Source organism: Thalassophryne amazonica, chromosome 16 (assembly GCF_902500255.1).
Source record: "Thalassophryne amazonica chromosome 16, fThaAma1.1, whole genome shotgun sequence".
Taxonomy (NCBI): Eukaryota; Metazoa; Chordata; class Actinopteri; order Batrachoidiformes; family Batrachoididae; genus Thalassophryne; species Thalassophryne amazonica.
Genome location: NC_047118.1, coordinates 73,016,298 through 73,043,629, shown reverse-complemented (window position 1 = coordinate 73,043,629; position 27,332 = coordinate 73,016,298). Strand labels below are relative to the sequence as shown.

At 38.1% G+C, this 27,332-nt stretch overlaps 1 protein-coding gene across 1 annotated transcript in view; it reads left to right on the top strand.

Moving 5' to 3' along the window:
• LOC117528301 (homeobox protein Hox-B3a-like) overlaps positions 1-26,913 on the top strand; it is a 135,084-nt gene extending 108,171 nt beyond the window's left edge. The window contains 8 exon segments of the mRNA XM_034190915.1: positions 782-856; positions 859-935; positions 937-1,008; positions 1,010-1,171; positions 1,173-1,338; positions 1,341-1,543; positions 1,545-1,653; positions 25,867-26,913. Of these exon segments, the coding sequence (XP_034046806.1) occupies positions 782-856; positions 859-935; positions 937-1,008; positions 1,010-1,171; positions 1,173-1,338; positions 1,341-1,543; positions 1,545-1,653; positions 25,867-26,657 (1,655 nt within the window). The 3' untranslated portion in view covers positions 26,658-26,913.
• The last annotated feature ends 419 nt before the right edge of the window (positions 26,914-27,332 follow it).

Sequence of the window (27,332 nt, the reverse complement as noted above, 5' to 3'; positions counted from 1 at the left end):
TTTCTCTCCCAGTTCATCTTCTTTTTGCCTGTCTCTTTGAATCTTCTTCTTTTCTTTTACCTTTATTTTATGTGTAACATTTTCATGCTTTCATGCCTTAATTTTGTGTGTGTATGTGTGTGTCCTGTAACCTGTTTTATTTCCCTGATCACTTGGTTTCACTTCTTATACTCATCTATCCTTTTCTTTTTTGAATTTCCCCACTTTAGTCAACCTTTCATTTTCCTTGTTTGTCTTTTGTTAACACCTCAGAAGTTGAAAAGCCACCGGAGGGCAGTATTGTGATTGTACTGTTTGTATTGTTTATCGAGCTATTATATTACGTTTTTAAAGTATGAAAATTTTGAATTTGACTCCTAGGATTGGACACAAATGCATGTGGAGCTTGATTCTTTGCTCCCCTCCCCAAAAAAATACCTTGATATTTAAAATTTCACAAAATGTGCATGCCCTTGGACCATAACTTGGGCCCTGTGTACAAACAAAAGCCATCATGTTCAAGAAAATGTTCTACACAATGTCAGGAGGGTAGGATGTGCAGGTTAGACCTTTGCCCTTGATGGTGACCTTGACAAACAAAATACTGAAAATTTAATTTCTGGCTGAAACTCAGGTCCGAATTGATCGAATGCAATTCTTCCAAAAAGCTTGTTCCAAATTATTAGAATAACAGCAGAGGTGGTTTTAGATGTAGCACTACTGTCTGATTTTCTTTTGGCACAACAAACCCCAGTTTTAACTTTTTTTAAATCTTACCACCTTCTGATCCTTTTTGCTCAAGCATCAGCAGGAGGTGAGAGTAGCAGCAGCGGGGAGAAAAGTCCAACCGGTGGGTCATCGGCTTCATCTAAACGAGCCCTAAAGCATACACCAGCGCCCAACTGGTTGAGCTAGAGAAGGAGTTCCACTTCAACCGGTACTTGTGCCGGCCACGGCCGTGTTGAGATGGCCAACTTGCTCAACCTGTCTGAGCGCCAGATCAAGATCTGGTTCCAGAACCGTCGTATGGAAGTACAAGAAGGACCAGAAGTCCAAGGGACTGAGCTCTAGTTCTGGTGGACCTTCTCCAAATGGCTCACCACCACTGCCCATAGCAGTCCACCCGCCAGCTTTCTGAACTCCATTGCACCCCATGGGTGGTGGAGCAGGAGGGGCAGGCTATGATGCGCCATGCCCCACCATCTTTCAACAAGCCTCACCAGGGAGTGTCTTACTCCATGTCCACTGCCTATCCCAACGTCCCTATGAAGGGCTGGCCCCTCTCAGCAGAAGTATGGAGCCCCAGATCCAATTATGGAGACCCCCATCCACATCACGGCCTTGTACAGGCCAACAGTGCCGCTATGGGACACAAACCAACATGCAGGCCATCCCAGTCTATGTTGGGGGTGGCAGCTACGTGGAACCCATGCCTGGTTCTGGGCCTTCCATGTATGGGCTAAACCATCTTGGCCCCACCCTACCGCACCACCAATCCATGGACTACAATGGTGCTGGGCCTATGTCAGCTTCAAACCAGCATCATGGGGGGAGCAGGGCCCCCAGGCCCCTGTGACCCACCCCACACCCCAACTTATACTGAGCTGTCGGCGCATCACACCTCGACTCAGGGCAGAATCCAGGAATCACCCAAGCTCACTCAACCTGTAGCAGGTTTGGAACAAACTGACAACGTATAAACAGCAAAGATAACACATAACATTGACAAATGCAGACATGACTAACAGACAGACTAACGTGAGGGGACTCTACTGCTTCAAGAGAGCAGCTCAGAGACAAGAAGAGACCCAAGAATCCAGTGGTTGGTGTTGTAGTCACTCATGTATTTCAGTGTCCAGCACTGTTTTACTGGCTCCCAGGAGTTTAGTTTTAACTCCAACAAGACAGATAGCTGGCTCATTAGAGGCAGAGGGAATAATCCCACCACCAAAAACCACCCGGGTCTCACATCAGTATGTGGCGCATTAACGAAAAGTACATTATCTATGGGTTCGTGTCGGGGCCACGAAAATGGGAGGCTTTCGTAATGGGGTTATGAATTAATTTTGTGACAGGGGCACGAAATGAGGGGTGATGGGGGGGGGTCTGGGGGGTTAGGGGTTAGGGTTAGAGTTAGAGTTAGGGGAGGGTAGACACTCATGCTACTGTTAGAGTTAGGAGAAGGGGAGGATTACAAATAGCAAAATAAAAAATTGGTCACGAAATGGGGCGTTTTTCCTGATGGGGCACAAAAAAAAAAAAAAGAGACTGGGCTACAAAAACATGTTAAAATAAAAAAATTGTCCTGGATAAAATCAGTAAATCAATAAAATTCTTCAAGGAAATGTAGGCTGAATCCACAGAAGTTTTCACATTAATGCAGTCAAATTAAATTCACTCAGTTTGAATGTGTCTTCTGTATTACTGACTGACTGATCCTAATTTAAGGCTTAATTCACCCAGGACGTCGTGAGAGAACAGAGAAGATTCAGAAGAGGTCGGCATGAGGACTTTATGCGGACATTCCACTGTTTAAGGACATTTTGTAATGAAAGACATGCGCGCAATTCGCCGAGTCCTTTCTGTGACGACTCAGCGAATTTGTGTGCGCTGCGACAGTTAAAAACCTCTGTGTTGAAACCATTTGTAAAATTTAGGCGGCTTTTGGTGGCTTTCAACAAGTGAGTAACTGAGAAATTGTTTTAACAGCTTGGGCATGTTCCAACTTGCCCGTTAAGGTTTCCAACGGAGGTGTTTTTCCTGTCGCGACCCCCCCGCGGTCGGGTCCGGCCCGACATGCGACTCTGCCCGCATGTTCTTTCATTACAAAATGTCCGTTAACAATGAAATGTCCGAATAAACTCCTTATGCTGACTTCTTCTGAAAGTTCTCTGTTCTCTGACGACTTACTGGGTCAACAGAGCCTGAATGTGGAAGTTTTCAACTTGAAACGGTGAGACGCTGCTGCCTCGAAGCGCCAGATCGCCGTCAGGCACCGTGGGCCGTCCTTAAAGCGACACTACCAGACCAAAATCTCTCATCAGCCGTTAAAAATTTTTACCGAAAACCAGCTGAATTTATCGAATGGTGTCCACTCAGTTGTGCCTTACAGTTTTGAAAAAATTTTGATCAAACAAAGCAGCACTCTGAGCCATTCCTAAACAATGAAAAAATCGACGAGAGGGTGGGCGACTCCTCACTCAAAGACTGCCCACAGGCGAATGACGTAACCGACAGGCGTGAAAAAACTCTTGCATGCCCACGAGGGTTCAAGCATGTCTGATGTAATCACACGTGATTCAAATCCATATGGTTTTTGAAAAAAATAGTAAGGTCGGATACTTTTCTAATAGACCTCATATACTGAGCAAAAAAGATTTGGAACTCCAACTCAAATTGCTAAAACGTCTGTAACTGCAGTCAACTGAATCCAGTAACATACTGTTATACAACAAAAAATGACCCTCTTCCCAAAGCTGTAAATAAATATACTGTAAATGTCACTAAGTTAAAATATCTGTAATCCCAATGAAAACCTAAATTATAATTATTTTCCCTCTTGAAGGGTTTTGTTGCATAAGACATAATGGGGCAGATAAATGCAAATACCAAGATGATTTATTCAAATAGTCATACAAGCACCAAAACACCAACATATATCCACCATTTTTTTTAAATGGCTGCCATTTTCCAAGATGGCCAGAATTTCTGGTATCAGACTTCAGTTTTAATATAACAAGAAAATACTGGTCAAATTATATGGTTTTGATGTATTTTGTGTATAATTCTGTATTTTAATACACAAATTACAAATAATCATGTTTCATGAAGGTGCTTGTGCATGGCAATTTTCACACTGTAGTAGTGTGTTACTGGGTACCAGAGTACCCAGTACCTCTGCATGTGTGTGTGTGTGTGTGTGTGTGTGTGTGTGTGTGTATATATATATATATATATATATATATATATATATAGATATATATATATATATATATATATATATATATATATATATATATGCGCAGAGAGAGAGAGAGAGAGCCACCATTTGAAATGTTCACAATAACATTCTTTTGTGAATTTGTGATCTATTAGTCACCAAAACTGTTGCTTGTATGAGAGTCTGAACAAAACATTACAGTTATCTGCCCAATGACAAAACAGTTCCAGAAAGTGATTGAATTTTTTAAGGTCCATCATATAATGGACAATAAAGAAAGAAAGTGATGCGGAATTCAAACAAAATTGCATAGTTTCTCCCTGTCAGTTAGATTGCACTTTACCACTAATATCATTTGTGATTGCCTGAAAACCTTTAGATAATCCTGCTAACAGTCCGTCAAACAGAATTAAATAAAAATCAGTTTAAGTGTGCCAATTACATAATAATATAATCAAATAATAATAGATGTGTAGCATACACTGAAGTAAGACAAGAGTTGAACAAACCTAAATGAATTGTTTCAATTGGTAACATCTAAATGAATTAAGTTGTTTGAACTTAAGGTTGTAAGTTAGAGTTGATCTAACTTATTAACTTAAGTTCAAACAACTTAATTCATTTAGATGTTACCAATTGAAACAACTTTTAATTGGTTCTTTTTCACTGTGGGTGTATTAGAAAACATCTGCAGAGACTCAATAATGTCGTCTCAATCATGCTAATATTTAGCTTTGTAAATTTAATATACCGCCACCAATCATTTTGGAGTAGTATTTGCAATGAGTGTTGAGGTGTGCAGAGCAGGTTTTTCTCCATTTATGGGAAAACAGGTTCACTTATTATCACAAAATGCAAAGGAGTAAAGATTCTTCTTCTTTTAAATGAAACATTTCACAGAACTTTTTAAGTTCTTTTCCCTTAAAACATATTATAAGTCCACAAGATGACTTGTTCCTCTAATTTATAAGGAAAACAAATTGTGTCGCAGGTAGAAGTGGAGAGTCGAATGAAATACAAACACCAGTGAGAACATAAAGGTGAAAACATATGACTGGCTCCAAGTATCTAGAGGCTATAAAGAAGATACGTCTGCTGCACAAGTAATTAACACACGGGATGGAAACTTACAGTCTGGGCTGTGAATCTGTTTCAGTGGTTAGAAATTTAAAGTTGACATGAGGTAGAATATTTTGTATTTAGCAAAAATATTATTAAATGATTATTATAAATGATCATTTATCAACAGGAAATTTTGTATAGTAAAATAGACTCTGCTGGGACTACATTTGGTCCCAGTCCAAATGGAGTTTAAAAAAAAAAACTCTATCACAGTGTAAAATCAACTCTGTCATGCTATGCTTGACTCTCATTGGAGTGTAAAAACTTAATTTGACAAGATGATCAAGCTGATTTCACACTATAATAGAGCTTATTTAACTCTTGTTGGAGTGGAACCAAATGTAGTCCCAGCAGAGTTTATTTTACTCTGCAAAATAACTCTTTGAAATAATTTGAACAAGCTCTAAAAATGTTTATTACAAATTCCTGCATGTAGTTCTTCTGCAGTTTTATTTCAGTTAGTCAATAAGCAAAAAAACATCCATCAGCTACTTTTATATTTGATTATATTTTAAGAGAATTATCAAGATTTTTTTGTTTGTTTGAAATAGTTTGAAACAGCTCAAATCCACTGACAAAACACCTTAACATCTTTAAATAGATAATCTTTTTTAAAACTAGAATGTAACTATTCTAGACAAACCATTTTGAATATATATATATATATATATATATATATATATATATATATATATATATATATATATATATATAATATATATATATATATATATATATAAACTGGTTAAATCGTGTAAACACATTAAGAGTTATCCTGGGCAAAAGGGATTACTGAATAGCTTTGTATGATAGATATTTTGTTCAAAGTAGTAATTTGAAGATGTCTTCTTCATTTCTAAGAATGTAGTATTTAAAAAAAAAAAACATTCTTTCAAAAACATGCACTTGGTTTCAGTGAGGAAGGTTCCTGGTTCGAATCCCACCCCTACCACATTTCTCCATATAATGTGGAGTTGCGTCAGGAAGGGCATCCAGCATAAAATTTGTGCCAATTCAACAAGCAGATCCACCTTGGATTTGCTGTGGCGACCCCGAGTACAAAACAAGGGAGCAGCCGAAGGGGCTTACTTACATTCTTTCAAAAACAAAACAAGTAATCATAAAAAAAAAAAACCTTCGGTCCATTAACATCATCCTTATTTGAAACCCTGTTTTTTACTGGATGTTTTCAAAGTGGTTTTACTTGTGCAGCAGGAGCTCAACTACTGTTTTTTTTTTTTTTTGTTTTTTTAGCTGATGTTGTTTTAAAAAGTATATGTTGATAATAATCTCTTCCCCTGAAGACAAACCCGCACACATATTCAAAGCACTCTCCCTTCTGCTAAATGAAATAGTTGAGTTTTTAATGGGCGGTTAACGAGGTGCTCAGATTTATGATGCTGAGCTCGCTCCCCCTCCAGGCGACACATGTTGTTGTCAGCTGAGCTGAGCTATGTGGAGGGCTCGGCCTCTCCATCACACCCAGAGAACTGAAATATATGGCTTCAGCTGGCTGACGCACTCTCTTCTTCAGTTGTGTGCGTACGGAGCCAATAAAAAACAAAACAGTGGATTCTGTTGTTCTTCTCTTTTTGTCTCCAGCGCTCAGTTTCCACTCCGTGTACCTTCCATTCAGTGCATTAGACAACGCAAAGAGCGACAAAAAAATCACTGCACTGCCAACTCACAAAATACACATTTAGATTTTGGATCTATCCTCAAAACTGTGATTTAATTCTTGATCTGCTTCTGGATAATCTTTGACTCACAGTGACCTCATACCTTGCCAAAAAGCAAATTACCAAAACATTTCTGCTTGGATCCTGATGTAACCAAACCTGCTCCATGAGGGTGCGCCATCGAAAGAAAACAAACAACAAAAAGAAATTGGCAGTGTTTGTATGATCTTCCTTTAATGCTCACTTAATGACACTTTAACATTATTTTCAGAGAGGTGACAGGTTGATGTGCGCCCAGGGTCTGAGGTCAGTGTGTTGAACAAAGGTCATGTAGGGATTTGTCTGCGTCACACAGGTGGCGGATGACTTCCCACAACAATCATCCAACTGATTTTCACACAATTGTAAAAATACACATGAAGAAAATAAACACAAAATTCTACTCTGCTAAAGGATTTTAATCTGGATGTTTGACTCTTATTAAAAACGAATGCTGTGAATTAAAGGTACACGGATCATTTCCAGGATGACTTACTACTAACCCGCTCACATGGCTTCTGGAGGAAGCTAAATTTTCCACAATCCCCCACAGACCCCCACTTCACAACCCCAATCCAACACTACACATGCACTCAACCCCCCCCACCCCACTCCCAAAATCTCGTACAGGGTTTACAAAACTATGAGGCTAGTGTAACTTGCATCTGTACTAAGTTACTTTAGCTAATCACCCATAAAGACACAATGATGCTAAGCTAGCTTCCTCTGCTAACAGACATGTCACACCAGTTGTTGACATTTTCAAACAAACACATGACACGGAAGAGAAATGATTAACATTCTTCTTTTAGCACATCATCGACACAGGGTACAAAAAAAAAGAGTAGAGAACATTATTTATTTTTATTTTGGGAAGACATTAGCCCATCCTCTTTCACACTCTTCTTCTGTAGCCCCTTTCAGACATGCACTTTATACCACCAAATTCTGTTTTATTTGACAAACATCAAAGATTTTACGTGAATACTGAAGCAAAGCGCAAAACACTGAAGAACTTTGACATCTTCACAAGAATTCACTTTCACTTCACTTTAAAAAATTTTAACTGATTTAGAACTCTCCTTATAAGGCTACTCGTTATGCTACGTCACAGTAATAGTATACAACAGTAATACTTTCTAAGGAATGTATTTACACCTTTGATATGTTCCTGCTGTGATGTTAGCATATATTTTTTTTTAACTGTCAACTGAAACAACAACAAAGTGGCCATAAACCTTAACAGATAATTTTGCAATAACTTTACTTAAAAATGTAATAATTTATTTACTTGGATAGGAAACATCCAGTGCACACAAGCAAAAGCAACTGGTAACACAACCAGTTTTTCTAACACAATCAATTCATATCAATGCAACTACTGTGAGCTCTGGTTACTGATAAGACACAGGTTGGAGGCAACAGGCAGACCCTATATATCAAGGGTGTAGAACCTCTGGTCTCCGAGCTGTATGCAGCCTGCAAGACAGTTTGAACCAGCCCCTAAGGTAATTCATGAATATAAAAAGATCAGGTCAGAAATTCCAAACATTATTAGCAAATTGGCAGTTACACTTAAAAAGATAAGAAATTTCACAATTGTTAGTTAAAAAAAAAATTATTTCATTGGATTTACACAACAAATGCATTTTTCTATTTTTCAAAGTGTAATTGAGTCAGTTGTTTTATTTTAACAAAATAATGTGTTTTGGCAAGTTAAGTCAATGACTTTTCATTGCGTTAACACAACCTTCTTGAGTAAAATGTAGCAGATTGTACCTTTAACGATTGTCTCTACTGAGTTACTTAATACAGTTGAATGGAACCAACTGACATAACTTTTAATGAGTAAATCCAAAAAAACTTTATTGGAGTGTACCTTTTTTGGAAGAAATTAAAGGAAATAACACACTCAGGATGGTTTCAACTAACTATATGCCTGTCTGGGTTATAGTCTGGATGAAAGAACCACTCACAAGCTGCTTGTCACACATAGTATGGCCCTAGAATGACAGTTTAAAAATTGAAATGGCCCATGATAGGAAAAAAGTTCCCCACCCCTGCTCTGTATATTTTTAACTTGCTATGTTATGTGATACAGTTGTATTAAATACTGTTTCAGTAACAAATCCATATTGTTTAAAGATGAAATGTTACACTCCAAATTTAAACTCAAACAAATATTCTTACCATTGCACGAATGAAAAACATTCATTATTTGTTTTATACGACACCTCAATAGATTTGTTATTTGATATTTTACTTAAAATTACACAGGCGCTTCTTTTCTGGCCAGAAAGCTGAAGGCAGCGGGACACAACAGTTCCCTCTGCCCTGCAGGGCTCACTGACACACTGCTGACTTTAGCGACTCTGCTGAGGAGTTTAGCGGTGTGTGTGAAGCACCTGTCTGCTTTCTTCAATCCAACAAAAATTTAAGAGAAGTTATACAATTCTTCAACTAACAGTACTTCAACAGCTGCTAAAGATGTCACAATGAAGACTGCAGATGCTGGATTTTGCTTCCTTGTAACTTGGAAACAATTTTACAAGAAGCTAATGGAGCTGCACAGTCTTGTTAAATTTACATGTCAAATGCTATGCAGCATCATGGTAATGTGCAATAGTACAAAATGGATCAAAGAAAAATGCGCAGATAGTCCAAAAAAAAATGCATGTAAGTGACGTCAATCACATATTGGGACAATAATGAATGTCATGTGAGATAGGATCCACCAATTAAATAACAAGGATGTATTCATGTGTCATATAACACCAGTTAGCACGCTAGCTTGCTTGGTCACTGAAATAAGTTAACAATCACTTCAAAACAATGTATTTATACCTTCCATTCAAGTCTTACATTTCACTGAAAACAACATCAATCTGCTTTTGGAATATTTTATTCTCCAGAAAACCAAAATACTTATAGAATTGTATCGCATGACATAGCTAGCTAATATACACAGCTAGCCACTATGTTGGACTTTGTTTACTTAGTCCATCTCAGAGGTTGGCATTACAAAATGGCTTAGTAATTGAGTGTTACTGTCAAAGTTCAACAGTAACTTAAAATTAACTATTGACATGCATTACTGAAAGTGTTACATCAAGCTGCTGCTCAGAAGCAAAGCAGAGTATGTTCTGATGAGTACTTTGCTCCAAAACCAGTTGGAAAGTCCAGGCACAGCACGTGTTTATATGTACAACTGGAGTTGTGTCAGGAAGGACATTCGGTGTGAAACATACCAAATCCCAATGAGGATCAGTACTGGATCCACTGTGGTGACCCTGAACAACAAGGCACCTGAAATACAAACAACTCAAAAGGCAACTTAACAGAAGTTGTGTTGAACATTTGTTCTGGTTTTATTGTAATTATTTTTCAATTTAAGGACTCAGCGATGTTCAAAGACATGTTCATCTGACTCTTCCTTCATCTTTTGAAGTGTATTAGCACCTTGAAGTTAATATTTTGTCAAGTACATCGAACCAGATAAAGATATTCCTGGATTTTTTTTTAAATTGTGCTTTCCGTTACTGTCACATGAACGAACTTGATAACTGATATGATAAACAAAAGTCAAAATGATTCACTTAGTGTGATTTCAAAATGCATCTGAAAGGGGCTTCACTCTTATTGTCTCTCTCTTCTCTAAAGGGTTTACTTACATTAGTGGACAGCAACACCTAAAAGTCCACATTTTATGTTGTTTTGTTCTCACATATCTTGACTTTTAACATGGATACAGGGTATATATTTGAACAAAAATGCATGTCCCAGAAAAAAGCAGATGTGTGTCACATTTTTTAAAAAACAGAGTTTGATTTTTGGAAACATCACTGACAGCAAGTTTGGACGAGTGTCAGCACAAGTGTGGCGTTAATAGTTTCATATGTGCTAGAAGCATTTATAGAGTGCATAGATCCTCCAGTGTTACCAAAATTTTCAGATTCATGGGGAAAAGTAATTCTAGAATGTAAATTTCTGAACAATTTTGAGCTTGGTTCCAAATATTTATAATATCAAAAGTTATATGAATAATTTTACAATTTCGGTATCTACAGTTGCAGAAACTCAAGTTTTTTTCCTCTTGTGCAGATTTTTCTTCTTCAAAATTGTAAAATTATTCATGTAACGTTTTATATTATAAATATTTGGAACCAAGGAGTACTTTTGTGTTCACACTGTATATACACACAATTCTACAATTTTTATTTAAGAAGTCTAGAATTTAAAACAACAAATTCATGTGTTCTTCAAGAACACCAAATCTTGTAGTTATAGAAAAGTGAAGACATTGAATCAAATCAGAATATTGAACAATTTCTTCCCAATTGACTCAAGGACTCTCCATAAAATTTCATCAGACTTCATTGATAACTTGACCTTAACCATTTGTAGCCAGTACCCCACTACACATGTAACAATTTGGAAATCTATTTTTTTATTCATTTTGTTAAAATAAATTAAAAATAAAACTTTTATTTTGTTGTTGACCTACATGACACTCAGTGATGTTTTGGAAATAAACTTAATAGTTGTATTTTAAAAATGTAGATTTACACAACGGCTTTTCACATCTGGGCATCATTGTTGCACTTAGAGTTTACATTTTGATGGCTAAAAGATGAAAAAAAATCTTATTTTGAAGACGGAAGGCCCTCCAATCAAAGCGTCTTTCGCCAATGTGTGTTCAAGTGAACATTCATATATAAATATTTATTTGTAATAGCCAGTTTAAAAAACTTTCTGTTTTGTATTATTTATCCTTCATGTATTTATATCGAGAAAAAAATGTACTTTTTTAGTATTTACCTGTTACAAAAGAGAAAAAAAATGTGTTTTTTCTTGTCTATTGTACCGAATTTATGTTTTTTAGTTCTTGTATTTTAGAAGAAAATAAGTAGTTTTTATGTTCCAATAATGACCCTTGTACATAAATGTCTTGGCTTGTACAGGGGGAAGGCAAGGATGGGACTGGTAACCTGTTCGTGCATAGTCAGAAAATTTAGGGAAACTATTAGCTGGAAAAAAAAGAAAAAAAAAAAGATTTTTGAAGAAAAAACTTCTTTTGTCCTTTGTAGCTACTTTTTCTTTCACTGTTGAGAGAGTTGTCTGTCGAGCAATTCTTTAATAAAATGTTATTAAAAATGATGGTCAGTCTTTCAAGGTTTTCAGGAGTAAAGAGTTTTACTCATGTTTTGCAACATAATTAATATTTATTCACCACCTTTGAAATTTCATCTTCATGATAACCAAAATATGGTCTCAAACTGGTGGGCTGGGGGTCAAATAAGGCTACAATCCATTATCTTAAAATCCTCAGCATCATTAAATACATCTCAAATGAAAATTTTTGTGGAACTTAGAAAAGAGTTGCAACTGCAAATATGTACTGTTCGATGAAACCTGATATGCATTATGGGTTTTCCTTTTGACTGTTGCAGAGTTATAAGCATTCAGTGCAAGAGAGACTAATCTACATGTGATTTTAAAGTTACAAGTTATTTAGTATGACAATTGTGAGACCATATATTGCTATTTAGTTATTTATTTATTTAAATTTTCAAGGTTGTAGTTTCAAGGTCACATTTTAACTCTGGAAATATGGTGACACTAATATTATCTACTGTAAACTGCCCGTACCTGTCCTGCTACCATTAATATGGATCAGTTCACGACATCTCACATTAGATATTCTGTGGTTGTTCAAGTGGCTGCCTTGACAAAGCAGAATGTGAGGATTGGCCTTTGAAAAAATTTGAAACATTATAAAATATAATATACATACATACATACATACATACATACATCTTCAACTGTTTATCTGGGATTGAGTCGCAGAGAAATATAATATTATTTTAAAAAATTTAGTACAAGTACAGTACCAGTTTGGACACATGTTCCCATTGAATCAAATGGGAACATGTGTCCAAACTTTTGACTGGCATTTTACATTAACATAATATGGGTGCAGAACCACATCAATGATATGGGTTTCAGTTTTAGTGCCGGGGTGGTGTAGTCAGGTATGCACCGCTGACCGTGTTACTGCGATGACATGAAATAAGGTATAAATTGCAGATTTGAACACACAAACTGGTGCTGCTTCTTTCAAACTTCATTTCTTTGATTTGTCCCACAAATCAGATGTGATGTCAAACGATTGTGTATCAGGTTGACACCTCTGGCTGAAGCTTGGTATCAGTGTCAGGCAACTTTCCCAGTAATGAACTATGAAGCCCAGAGCCACATGTTACATGTCAGCAATGAAAATACGACACCTTCAAACCATGAAAACATTTCAGACACTGCTATGTTTTTGGCACAGACTGATTGTTGACAGTAATCATACACTGGCTTGTTCTTAACATTAGTTGTCAGACAAAGAACAAAACATTGTGGGGAAGTTTGGATTAAACATTGGTTGTTACTTATGAAACTGTTCACTGTGTAAAATATGCTGCATGTGACTATAATAATAATTTCCCGAGGCCAAAATATGGCCTTTGGGTATTGTGAAGGCTTTGTGTCTGACCGTCCGTCCATCTGTCTGTGCTCAGCATAACTCCAGTCCTGTTACTGCCAGAGTCTTCAAATTCACAGGGAGCATTCTTGGGACACAAACCTTGGACAAGTTCAAACATGGCTAAGGGCCCCTTCACACATAGTGTGAATACGTATAAACTCCAGGGTGACTCACGGCGGTAGAGCTTGTATGAGTGCACCACGAAACATCACATTGACAGGCAGGCGTGCACAATGCCGGTGCGACAGTTCGTGCACGCGGGAAAGCAGTGCCAGCAACTGTGCGATATGTAACCACATTATTTATTTATATATTTATTTATAGTGCACATTTTAAACAACTGAGGTTGACCAAAGTGCTGTACACATTAAAACAGGATAATCAATGAAATGCAGCAATTACAATAAGTAGTACTAACATACATAACACAGTACTATAAATAGAATTGAATATATTAATTTAAAATTTTGCCAGAATCCCACTTAAACTTGAGTTAAGTCAAATAGAACAGGTGAGTCTTTAGGGAAGATTTAAAAATCTTGATTGATCCCGCAGAGCAGATGTGCCAGAGCAGGTTGTTCCAGAGCCTATACGGGCCTCAGCCACAAAGGCCATTAAGAGATTTAAAAACAAATAATAAAATTTTAAAATCTATTCTAAAAGCAACCGGGAGCCAGTGCAGTGAAGCTAAGACAGGGGATATGTGGTCATGCTTGGAGACAAGCAGCTGCATTTTGTACCAGCTGCAGGCAGTGACTGGCCCAGCCCAAAGTACAGCGAGTTACAGTAATCCAGTCTTGTGTTAATAAAAGCATGGATTGCAGTCTCGAGATCTTTGCGTGACAGTTACCCTTATACTCTCGATAAAATCCTTAAATGAAAAAAGTTGTTTTTCACAACTGAACTAACCTGGCGATCAAATTTCAGCCTGTCATCAAATATTACACCAAGATTTCTCACTGATAACCGAACGGTTGGTGTAAGAGGGCCCAGAAAGCCAGGAGGAAAATCAGATGGACCACTTCCAAACATTATCATTTTGGTCTTGTTTTCATTTAAATTCAAAAAAATTGCGATCAACCAGGAGTTGACATCATTTAGACAATCAAGCAATGACTGTATGGAATCAGTGGATTTTGATGTTAAAGTCAGATAAATCTGAACATCATCGGCATAACAATGAAAAGAAAGATTATATTTTCTAAAAATTTGCCCCAATGGCAACATATACAGCAGGAAAAGATTTGGCCCGAGGATGGAGCCTTGGGGGACCCCAGTGATGAGAGAGGCTGTGGATGAAGTAAATTCACCTAGCTGCACAGAAAAACTCTGGTCAGTCAAATATGACTGGAACCATGAGAGAGCAGAGCCTGTAATGCCCACCCACTGTTCCAGTCGTGCTCGGCGGATCTCATGATCCACAGTGTTAAAAGCAGCTGTCAAATCAAGGAGCACGAGCTACGCAGGATTTCCTGAGTCAACAGTTACCATTAGATCACTGAAAACTCTTACGTACAATTTGTACATTTTCGATAAAGCCCCTCAATCAATCAATCATAAACAATATTTACATTTTCAATGGGGTCTGCAGGAAGGTGTGCATGTGCGCATACATGAGATTTTGACAAGAGCGGAAGTTAGCTTTGAGTTAGATTAAGTTAGCGTCTATGCTGACATCTACAAAATCTCTTGTAATTCACTCTAGTGGTGTCATCAGATTACAAAAACAGCTTTTTCAGTTTTAGAAGTGTTTATTTCTCACTAGTTTTTAGATAATATGTGACAAAGAGGTTATCTTTACACACAAACAAAATGGAGATTGTAGCTAGCTAGATCAGCCACTGACATCATGGTGCCACTGTGCTCTGACTGGCTGTCACCACCGCCCCTCAAAAAAATTAACAGAATGAAACAGAATGTGACTTTTTAAAATACCTCTTAAAATAGGTCAAGGTTAGCCATCTTTGAACTTGTCCAAGTTATGTGTCCCATGAATGTTCCCTGTGAATTTCAAAATTCTGGCAGTAGGACTGGACTTATGTTGAGCACAGACAGATGGATGGATGGATGGATGGATGTAAAGTCTTCGCAATACCCAATGGTCATATGTGATGGCTTTGGGTAAAAACTGAAAACTGTTTTACTCATCTGCTAACATTATGAAGACAAAACATCCTGACCTGATTTAATTAATGCCATCCTCTTATTTTAAAATTGGAGGACATGTCACATGGCGCAGTTCATAAATGTATTTTGGATGATGTTTAGATGAGATTCAGATTTGACAGCTTGCTGGCCTTTGACTAAAATGCTAATCAATATAGCTACATTGATACAACAACAATAAAAAACTTCAATTATAACAAAAATTAATTAAGTTTGTCCAAATTAAGTTCATAGGGTTGTGTAAATTTTACTTTGTGTATTAACTTGGATCTATACATTTGTATGTTGCAAATTGAATCACTTTAATAGACTGATCCAAGAATTATGTTTTTTTTTGTTTGTTTGTTTTTTGTTTTTTGGGGGTTATTTTTTTACAGAGTAACTGCAAAATGAATTGGAAGGAGGATCAGTAGCACACCCTCACCCTAACCTTCCCTTAACCTCTAACTCCTCACTAACCACTGACTGTAAACCTTTCTTCTGGCAGTTACCATTTTAGAACAAGATATCTCAACATCAACAAAGACTATAACCTCAAATTTTTCATAATGGCTCATCCCACGTGTCATCTGTTTGTTTCCAAGCTGACACTAAATTTATGAGGTTGATATGATTACAAACTAAAAAGCAAATAATCATTCAACAGTAATTCTCTGGCACAGTGAATAATTAGGGGCAAAAAAATACAAGTCTCACATCAAACTTAGTTATGATAGCAAGTTAAGAACAGAAGCTTCGGGATGTATCTTTTACCCCTGCCAAAGTCAATATAACCAGGTTAGTCCAGTTGAGATCAAGATCTTGTTTGCAAGGGAGACCTGGACAATAATAAAGTTTCCAATTGACATAACCTGCATTTCTTAAAATGTTGGAGGAAACCCACTCAAACATGCAAACTCCACACAGAAAGGCCACAGGTGGGAATTGAACACATGACCTTGTTGCTGTAAGGCAACACTGCTAACCACTAAGCCACCATGCTGCCAAATCCAACTGTTTAGTCAATGGATGAGGTGGGTGGACGTCACAATAACCCTTGAACAACTGACCCTCACACCAACGCTCCTTGCAACACGAAGACTAAATATAAGCCCAAACTGGAGCCTAACTTTATCCAGAAACTATAACCACAGCCCCGGCTCCACACAGATAACTACAATATTGTTTTGCACTTAATTGACAATGTTATGTGGAAAAAGTTAACTTAACTTTATTAATGAAATTGAACTTTTTATTTCTTAGAGTGTAGAAGTGTCTATGTGTGTCCATTCTTTGCTGGTGTTAACCTTAACTGGCACTGTTAATTAGTGCCAGTTAAGGTTAACACTAGAAAAGTGTCAATTTAACAATAAAAAAAGTTGGAGACACATAAACACATTGTTGATTTAATGTAACAATCACAATTTTACTGTATACCCTGACTTGAATCCCACAACGAACCACAGTCATAACCCGAACTCTAATCCAATCCCCACCTTAATCCTAATACAAAATCTAAATGTAAAGTTAATTTAACCCCAACCCTATCCTAATCCTAATACAAAATCTAATAGTAAACTTAACCTAACCCCAGCCATACCCTAATCCCAATAAAAAAATGAAAATGTAAAGTTAACTTAACCCCAACCCTATCCTAATCCTAATACAAAATCTAATAGTAAACTTAACCTAACCCCAGCCATACCCTAATCCCAATAAAAAAATGAAAATGTAAAGTAAGCTTAACCCCAACCCTATCCTAATCCTAATACAAAAGCACAATGTAAAGTAAACTTAACCCCAACCCTAGCCTAATCCTAATACAAAATCAGAATGTAAAGTTAACCTAACACAACCCTATCCTAAGCCTAATACAAAATCTAGTAGTAAAGTTAACCTAACCCCAGCCATACCCTAATCCCAATACAAAATCTAATACTAAAGTTAACCTAACCCCAGCCATACCCTAATCCCAATACAAAATCAAAATGTAAAGTAAACTTAACCCCAACCCTAATCCTAATGCAAAATAAAAATGTAAAGTTAACTTAACCCCAGCCATACCCTAATCCCAATAAAAAAATGAAAATGTAAAGTTAACTTAACCCCAACCCTATCCTAATCCTAATACAAAATCTAATAGTAAACTTAACCTAACCCCAGCCATACCCTAATCCCAATAAAAAAATGAAAATGTAAAGTAAGCTTAACCCCAACCCTATCCTAATCCTAATACAAAAGCACAATATAAAGTAAACTTAACCCCAACCCTAGCCTAATCCTAATACAAAATCAGAATGTAAAGTTAACCTAACACAACCCTATCCTAAGCCTAATACAAAATCTAGTAGTAAAGTTAACCTAACCCCAGCCATACCCTAATCCCAATACAAAATCTAATACTAAAGTTAACCTAACCCCAGCCATACCCTAATCCCAATACAAAATCAAAATGTAAAGTAAACTTAACCCCAACCCTAATCCTAATGCAAAATAAAAATGTAAAGTTAACTTAACCCCAGCCATACCCTAATCCAAATACAAAATCTAAATGTAAAGTTTACTTAACCCCAACCCTATCCTAATCCTAATACAAAATCTAATAGTAAAGTTAATCTAACCTCAGCCATACCCTAAACCTAATACAAAATCAAAATGTAAAGTTAACCTAACCCCAACCCTACCCGAATCCTAATACAAAATCAAAATGTAAAGTTTACCAAACCCAAACCCTACCCTAATCCTAATACAAAATCAAAATGTAAAGTTAACCTAACCCCAACATACCCTAAACCTAATACAAAATCAAAATGTAAAATTTACCTAACCCCAACCCTACCTAATACAAAATGTAAATGTAAAGTTTACTTAACCCCAACCCTACCCTAATCCTAATACAAAAGCAAAATGTAAAGGTAATCTAACCCCAACCCTATCCTAATCCTAATACAAAATCTAATAGTAGTTAACCTAACTCCAGCCATACCCTAATCCCAATACAAAATCTAAATGTAAAGTTAACTTAACCCCAACCCTATCCTAATACAAAATCTAATAGTAAAGTTACCTAATCCCAGCCATACCCTAATCCCAATACAAAATCTAAATGTAAAGTTAACTTAACCCCAACCCTATCTTAATACAAAATCTAATAGTAAAGTTAACCTAACCCCAGCCATACCCTAATCCCAATACAAAATCAAAATGTAAACTTTACCCCAACTCTACTCTAATCCTAATGCAAAAGCAAAATGTAAAGTTAACTTAACCCCAACACTACCCTAATCCTAATACAAAATCAAAATGTAATGTAAACTTAACCCCAACCCTACCCTAATCCTAATACAAAAGCAAAATGTAAAGTTAACTTAACCCCAACCATACCCTAATCCTAATACAAAATCAAAATGTAACATTAACCTAACCTCAACCTTACCCTAATCCTAATACAAAATCTAATAGTAAAGTTAACCTAACCCCAACCCTACCCTAATCCTAATGCAAAATCCAAATGTTAAGTCAACCTAACCCCAACCATACCCTAATCCTAATACAAAATCTAAATGTAAAATTAAACTAACCCCAACCCTACCTAATACAAAATGTAAATGTAAAGTTAACCTAACCCAAATCCTAATCCTAATACAAAATCAAAATGTAAAGTTTACTTATCCCCAACCCTACTCTAATCCTAATACAAAGTCTAATAGTAAAGTTAACCTAACCCCAGCCATACCCTAATCCTAATACAAAATCAAAATGTAAAGTTAACTTAACTCCAACCCTACCCTAATCCTAATACAAAATCTAATAGTAAAGTTAACTTAACCCCAACCCTACTCTAATCCTAAAACAAAATCTAAATGTAAAGTTAACCTAACCCCAACCATACCCTAAACCTAATACAAAATCAAAATGTAAAATTAAGATAACCCCAACCCTACCATAATCCTAATACAAAATCAAAATGTAAAGTTAACCTAACCCCAACCCTACTGTAATCCTAATGCAAAATCAAAATGTAAAGTTAACTTAACCCCAACCATACCCTAATCCTAGTACAAAATCTAAATGTAAATTTAACCTAACCCCAACCATACCCTAATCCTAATACAAAATCTAAATGTAAAATTAACCTAACCCCAACCCTACCTAATACAAAATGTAAATGTAAAGTTAACCTAACCCCAACCATACCCTAATCCTAGTACAAAATCTAAATGTAAATTTAACCTAACCCCAACCATACCCTAATCCTAATACAAAATCTAAATGTAAAATTAACCTAACCCCAACCCTACCTAATACAAAATGTAAATGTAAAGTTAACCTAACCCCAACCCTACCCTAATCCTAATACAAAATCTAATTTTAACCTACCCAACCCAATCTCACGCCCCCACCCTGCTGCAAATGTACCCTAACTCCATAAAATCATATCCCTTAATCCCAATCCCATATCTAATTCCAATATTAAACCTGACCTCAATGTAAAAAAATGTTGTTAAAGGTTTAATAGTTTCCACTGGTTCAAGATCACTGTTTCTGAGGGTGGCTTGTTTTGATTTACCATACTGTGTAATAATTGGATAGATTTCACAATGATTGATTCAACTGAACTCCAAAAACCATTCAAAAACTTAGAAATGTTCATATATATATATATATATATATATATATATATATATATATATATAGTGTGTGTGTGTGTGTGTGTGTGTGTGTGTGTGTGTGTGTGTGTGTGTGTGTGTATTTTTTTTTTTCTAGCCTGCTCTGTATTTCCGTCTCATGCAAGCTACCAGTTGTTTTTTTTTTCTTTTCTTTTCTTTTCTTTCTTTTTAAAACCCTCGGGCCAGCGCCTTGGCCTCATCACGTGGTCACGAGGACGCGCAGAGCTCACAGAGTGGTGTTAAAGTTGCGCCATAAATCAGAGTCCCATAAATAACGGCCGTGCTTCCCTTTACATGTCCGCTGGACTAACAGACAATAAAAACAGCAATAAGCACAGATTGGATCTAATTTATTACCTCATAAAATCAGACTGAGAGCTTCAGCAGAACCGCAGAGAAACTCAGCAATATGTGGACGTGAAAATCCTGATGGGAAAATAAAGCTGGCCCACATTAAGTTTGAAATCTCGTCAAGTTAAAAGAAATGTAGCTATTTGTCAAATGTGGTCACATATTTTCTTTTGTCAGTGTTCGTATTCAAGTAAAGAAGATTCAAATAAAAAAGATATAATGTAATATAATATAATATAATATAGTTTAAATTACGTTGGATGTATAAGTGCTAAATTGCCATTTTAAAATATAATAATAATGTTATGCATACTGCTCAAAATGATAAACAATTTAGATTTAATTCATTGAAAAGAAAAAAGGTGATAGTTTTAACAAAGGCATAATATGAAGTAAACAGATTTATTTTCCATATTTAATAATTTTTAAAAATACTTTTTTGTGTGTTTTTTGCATTATAACATTTGAGTCCACACAGAGTAAAAATCCATTCAAAATTTAATTAATGAAAACAGTCACATTTATTTGTACTAAAGCAACTGAAAGCTTAAAATGTGATTTGATCTAAAATAATTACTGGTTCCGAATGCTATAAAACAAAACAAAATCTGCTCAAATCAAATATGATAAATTAAAAAAAAGAAGAAAAAATTCACGTGTTCCCAACTCCACGTTTCCCGTCTCCACCAAAACGCCACGTAAATCTCGAAAAGGATCGACCTTCTAAAAATATCAAGTTGGTAAATCAAATGAATTAAAAGGCGGTTGTATCGGTCGGTGGCGTCCGATGCTGGAGCTCCGTCAGCAGTTTGTGTTGTTCGGTCTCGGCCTCCTCACTGATCCGCGCTCTGCTCCGCTCAGTTGCTTCACTCCCACACACATTCTGCTGCTCCCACTCTTTTCACACCGGGGGGAGAACAAATGGCATGGGAAACACAGACAAAGGACAAAAAAAAAAAAAAGACCCCAACTACTTGTCCCTAAAAATCAAACTGCTCAGTTTTACTAAAAGTGCACAGCCAAAAAAAAAAAAAAAAGTTGTGCGTAAAGATGGTTAAAAAAAAAATAAAGCACCAAAAGCAGAGCGGGAGAGAAAGATTCGGTGGTTATTTTAGGAGGAGAGAACAGAGAGGGGATCCTGTCAGGGGCAGAAAGATTGATCACTGCACTTCTTTCTTTCCCACTCGGGGCTCCTCCAGCCCTCCCCAAAAATATCCTCCTGCTGAACTCCCATTAAGTTGGTGATTTTTATAGAAATCTACACGTGTGTCGTGTTGAGTCTGAACTCAGCACCTCCTCACTTACTGTTAGTGTTAATAATGTCACTGCTCTGTTATTTTTGCTGTTAGGTGGAACAGGACGCGTCTGTCCTCGTCTTTCCAGCCGCACGGAGCGACCTTACGGTGACCCCTCCCGCGTTCAGCGCACGCTGCGCACAAAGGGAAGAGCCCCGATTTAACGAAAAAATACGACCAACTTGGTTTTCCTTCCCCGCAGCCCTTTTTAAGTCGTCCTGCTGCTTCCTCGTAATAAAGTCAAATGACCCATATAAGCACGTGATAAGACCTTTCTGACGTAATTCAGAATAGACTAAGTCATACCGAGTCATAATTACAAGATAGAAAGTCTACAAGATACTATGTCATGTGCGCATGTGCGGTACGTTCTCAGTCATTAAGATGATGGTCATGATTATAATTATATTCCCTCATGTTTATTAGCTATTAACTCAAAATTATGACACAGCCCGTTTTCATAATCGTGTCTTATGACCTAATAACTCTTGCCTCCCCAGCAAGAAGCTCGATGGTTCGAAGCCCCCATGTGTCCCAATCTCCTTTTACATTGGAGTTGCATCAAAGAGAGATTTCGACACAAAAATCTTGCGTCAAAACACATAGACTCACTGGGTTACAAAAAGGAACCCAGAATAACTCCAAATAACTCTGAATAACTCTTAAAACCTGTCTCATATAGTCACGAGTTAATTTATTTTACTATATCTCACAATTAACACAAGTTAAACACTAATTTGGAATAATTGGTTTGGACTAAACATCCCATAAACATGTCAATAAGCATATTGGAATTATTTATAGTTAAAATAATAATAAAACCTATTGTTATTATGACTTACTAGGTTGTAACTTAAGACTTCACATCTTGTAATTATGACTTATTTTGTTATATTTTCTTTTAGAACGACTTAATTATGACTCAGCATCACCAAATAGACTTGGCATCTCACTATTTAAATATGACTTAGTTCCTCATAAATTTTAATTATTTTTGTATCTTGTAAATCTGATTTATTATCAATTTGTGTTTGACTTAGTATGATTCGATATCTGATTGCTATGACTATCAAAACAACTTGGCATCTTTTAATTCATGCATAATAATTAGATAAAGATTAAAAACGCGGTGTAGAGTTGGTTTATTTTTCTTTTGGATTTCTACAGCAGAGACTGAAAGAGGACAGAGTGATCTGCACTGAGTACAGTCTATTTCAGGGTGATTATTTTTAGACAATATTTAGAGTTCTCGCTCCAGAGCACGAATATAAAATGCAAAAAAAAGCACTTACGCACGAACCAGGTTCTCCGCTGCCAAATTCCTCACAGTGAAACCTAACTTTATCTACTTTATACCCAATAAGGACTTCATCCATCTTCTCCTCTTAAGCTACTGCTCAATCTAAACTCTCTCCAACTTTCCAGTGTCTTAGTTTGGGATTTTTACACTCTGTCAGACTTGATATGATTAATGAGCTGAGTGCTGTAAATAACGTTTTTTTAAGGTGCCATATTGTAAACGGTGCAGATCAGCTCCGTTTGCCTAATGTTAACCGTCATTACATCACCCAGAGGACCAAAAAAAAAGAAAAAGAAAAAACCGTCCAGGAGATGATCTATTGTTTGTGCGTAAAACCGGGCCAAAATGTGCCGACCGGCCGCCCACACGGCGCACATGGCGACCGGCCACCTTCAGGATTTTTGTAGCCAGAAATGACCCCCCGTTAGCACGAAACAATAGCAACTATCCTCTGATATTGCCCCTCTTTGCTTCAGCATTTGTTGGAAAAATAATAATGCTGCTTCCCACAGCCATCGCCGCCGTCAGGCCCGGCCATCTGATTGGCTCTTTTGGTTCACATGACCAGGAATTGGCTGCAATTTCGCCCCATAGTTGCTCAGCTTAGCATACCCAGGTCCCCATACGCTAGAAATATCACCAATATACACAGTTATTATATAGCTACCGCTTTACGCCATTGCGCCGCAGAGCCCGCGTGCACCTGCATTTTTCCGTTTTGTTTTCTTTTTTTATTTATTTTTACGAAGCCATTGTGTTGTGTGCGTGCGTGCTTGTGCGGATGTGTTTTGTTTTGTTTTTTTATTTTATTTTGGGGCAGGGATTGTTCGGGGTCTCGCCATTTGTGGGTGAAACCGGTTTGAGGGAGCTATGAATTTTGAATTCGAGAGGGAGATCGGTTTTATAAACAGCCAGCCGTCCCTAGCAGAGTGCCTGACGTCCTTCCCTGCCGTCCTGGAGTCATTTCAAACTTCATCAATCAAAGAGTCGACAGTAATTCCGCCTCCCTTCGAGCACACCATCCCCAGCCTCAGCCCCTGCACAGCCAGCCAGCCGAGACCGGCTGCTAGGATCCAGCAGAACCGGAGAACCTCCGCCACTAATGGCCTCCAGACGCACCACCGAGGCACTCAACAGCCCTGCACGCCTGGCCAGGCCCCTGCCCCGGCCACTGCCAGCTCGGCCGGTCCGTTGGCTCACGAGTTCCCCTGGATGAAAGAGAAGAAATCATCCAAAAAGTGTTCTAAATCTGGGAACAGCTCCTGTGGCAGTGGACCCACCATCCCCCCAGCCTCGTCCTCCCCGTCGCCGGCTGCCTCCGGGTACGCTTCGGCGGGCATCGACTCACCCACAGGTCGGTATGTTGGGATGCAGGAGGCAGTGTTGGTGGAGGGTGGGGAGGGGGTTTTGCTCTTTGATTTTCTGTTTGCATCTTCATTTCTCTTCTTAAATCAGCCATTACGCACGACCTGGATTTGTTAGCTGCTATTATCTGTCCTTTTTTTTCCTCCCCCCCAAGTGTGATCTTTTTGTGCATGTGCAGTGATGCCGTGTCAAACCATGTTCAGACCACTGCATTATACTGCAGTGAGGTGCACACCCACATCATGCATGTAAATACGCATTTTACGCACATTTAATCCGATGCATTTTAATGATCAATATGGGATATTGAGCAAAATGGTGTAGTGTGGCATCATGACATATCTTCCACATAAGTACCATGTTATTCATTCACAGCACGCAAAATCTTGAAAAGAAAAATCCTCCTAAATGATCAAAATTACACATTGATTTGTTGCGTAAAATTATGCGTAATGCGTAAAGGTGGACAAAAAAAAAAAAAAAAAAAAATCAAAAAATGATTTCCTCTTTTGCTCCTTTACCTGTAGATAATTCCTCCAGTCTGTGTCATTCTGCTTTTGGAGTGATGTGATTTGGTGTCAGCAGCACCATCGCTGTGGTATTATAATATATTCATAACAAAACTGGTGCTGGTAGCCATATTGGGTGGCGGTATAGGAAATACAATAGCGAGGCAGATTTGGAGGGTGGGGGCAGGGCTGCACATCCACACAGGATGTAAGCTGCAGACAATCAGATTTCTGGGATTTTACGTTTTTGTTTGTTTGTTTGTTTTCTTTTGGAACTCATAGCACTTAGTAACCTGCAGGAGAATCAGTGCATTTAATTCTTTCATCTTTTCCCTGCACTCACCCACAGCACCATCAATTTATTTGAATTGGGATCCTCTTTTTTTGTCTTCTTTTCTCACTCAATTTCCTGATCTTTTTCAGAAGGGTTTTTTTTTGTTACGATCTTGACACTTTGGCACGTCCCGCCACGTTCCTTTCACATTCACATCCCCACATTTCCTCGTACATTTCCTCCCCGCTCGCTGATTTGTTTATTTTTCCTCTCTTTGCATTTCTCTGCAGGTTTTACGGGAGCGAGAAACACATTTAAGACATTTTGATCATTTGTCTTTATCTGCGCTTTGTTTGGCTTCTTTACGCAGCGGCCAAATTGGTTCGCTTTTACAGTTATGACTTTGGCTTCTGCTGCTCTGGAAGGATTTTATGGGACTTGTGTGGTTCCGTTTTATTGCAGACATAAGAGCGGCAGAGGAAATTTCTCCTCCACGAGCGGGGGAATCTTTCACACAATAAAACTTTAGTGTTTCAGACGGCTGTGAAATGGATTGCAATTTGAAGTTGAAACAAATAAAAATTCAAAATTCAAACAGAGACATCCACAATAAATCGTTGACACGCTTTACATATCATGGCCTTTATTTTCCTTCTTTCTCCGTAGAACCAAACCAGGCGGGTTTAGACGGTGGAGGCGCCGGATCCCGTCGGCTACGCACCGCCTACACCAACACGCAGCTGCTGGAGCTGGAGAAGGAGTTCCACTTCAATAAATACTTATGTCGGCCCAGAAGGGTGGAGATCGCCGCCCTGTTAGACCTGACCGAGCGGCAGGTCAAAGTCTGGTTCCAAAACCGGCGGATGAAGCACAAGCGCCAGAACACACACCGGGACGGAGGCGGAGGACAAGAATCCAGCGACCCCGGCGGGTACGAGCCGTTGGAAGGCGCCGATGCCTCTTCTCCGTATTCAAGCCAGCCGCTGGAAGCATCTGGCACAGGAGGGGCTTCCACGGAGGGCGAGGCGGGGAGCGGCCATCCATCGTCGGCCGCCGCGGCCTCTCCCACCGCCTACGCTAATGACAGCAGGGACAAAACGCAGCCCACGCCGGAGGACGGAGGCTGTTTGTCGGCTCCCGAACGCCCACTGCGGCCTGCAGGATCTGGTTCCACCGACTCGAACTTCGTCACGACCAAATCCTCTGACAACAAGGTTTTAATTCGGTCGGGTGAGACCGGGCCTGTGTCCGGTTCTGGTCCGGACCCGTCGTCCTCCGCCGCCTCCTCCTCCTCCTCCTCCTCCGCCCTCACTGACCTGACGTTCTTTGCCGGGGACCCCTGCCTGTCACCCAGCCTGCAGAGCTCCCTGGACAGCCCGGTGGACTTCTCCGAGGAGGACTTCGACCTGTTCACGAGCACACTGTGCGCGATCGACCTGCAGAACCTCAATTTCTGAGAGCGGTTAGACCGGGACCGGACCGGAACCGGCCCGCGTGGACTAACAATCGAATCATCTTTGAAAAAGAAAAAGCTTCTCGGCAACATTCCTCAAAGACATTTTCAATTTATTTTTGTTCGTTTTATTTGGCGGATATTTGTAGTGTAAGTGAATCTGAAGAATTCTTTTCTGAAACATCCCCGGATTTTTTTTTTCCCTCGTACATTAAAAAAATATGGATTATTTTCTCCTCTTACCCAAATTCAGGATTTTTTTTAAGTATTAAAAAGAAAAGAAATCTGCCAAAATAACATCACAAAAATGATGTGTGGATTTTGTTTTATGAGGCCATTCCGGTGCAACTTCATGGACTTTTGGATAAATTCTCAGGTGCAGATAACTGGACTGCTTTTTGAAAACTGATGAATGAAGTCATTCTCTCACAGAGAAGTCCTGCTGATGATCCCCTGTTTTAGACCCTAGTTTATTTATTGAGATTCTTTAATAGTGAAAATTAAATCCAAATTATTTATTGTACATATATTTTCATAGTGGAATAATAATAATAAAAAAACCAAACATTTACAATGTGGAGCATTTTGTTTTGATTTATAGTTTGAACGAATTGAAGGAGCGTTGCAAACACAATTAATAAATCATCATCTCAGACATGTGCAGAGACATTAATACTTT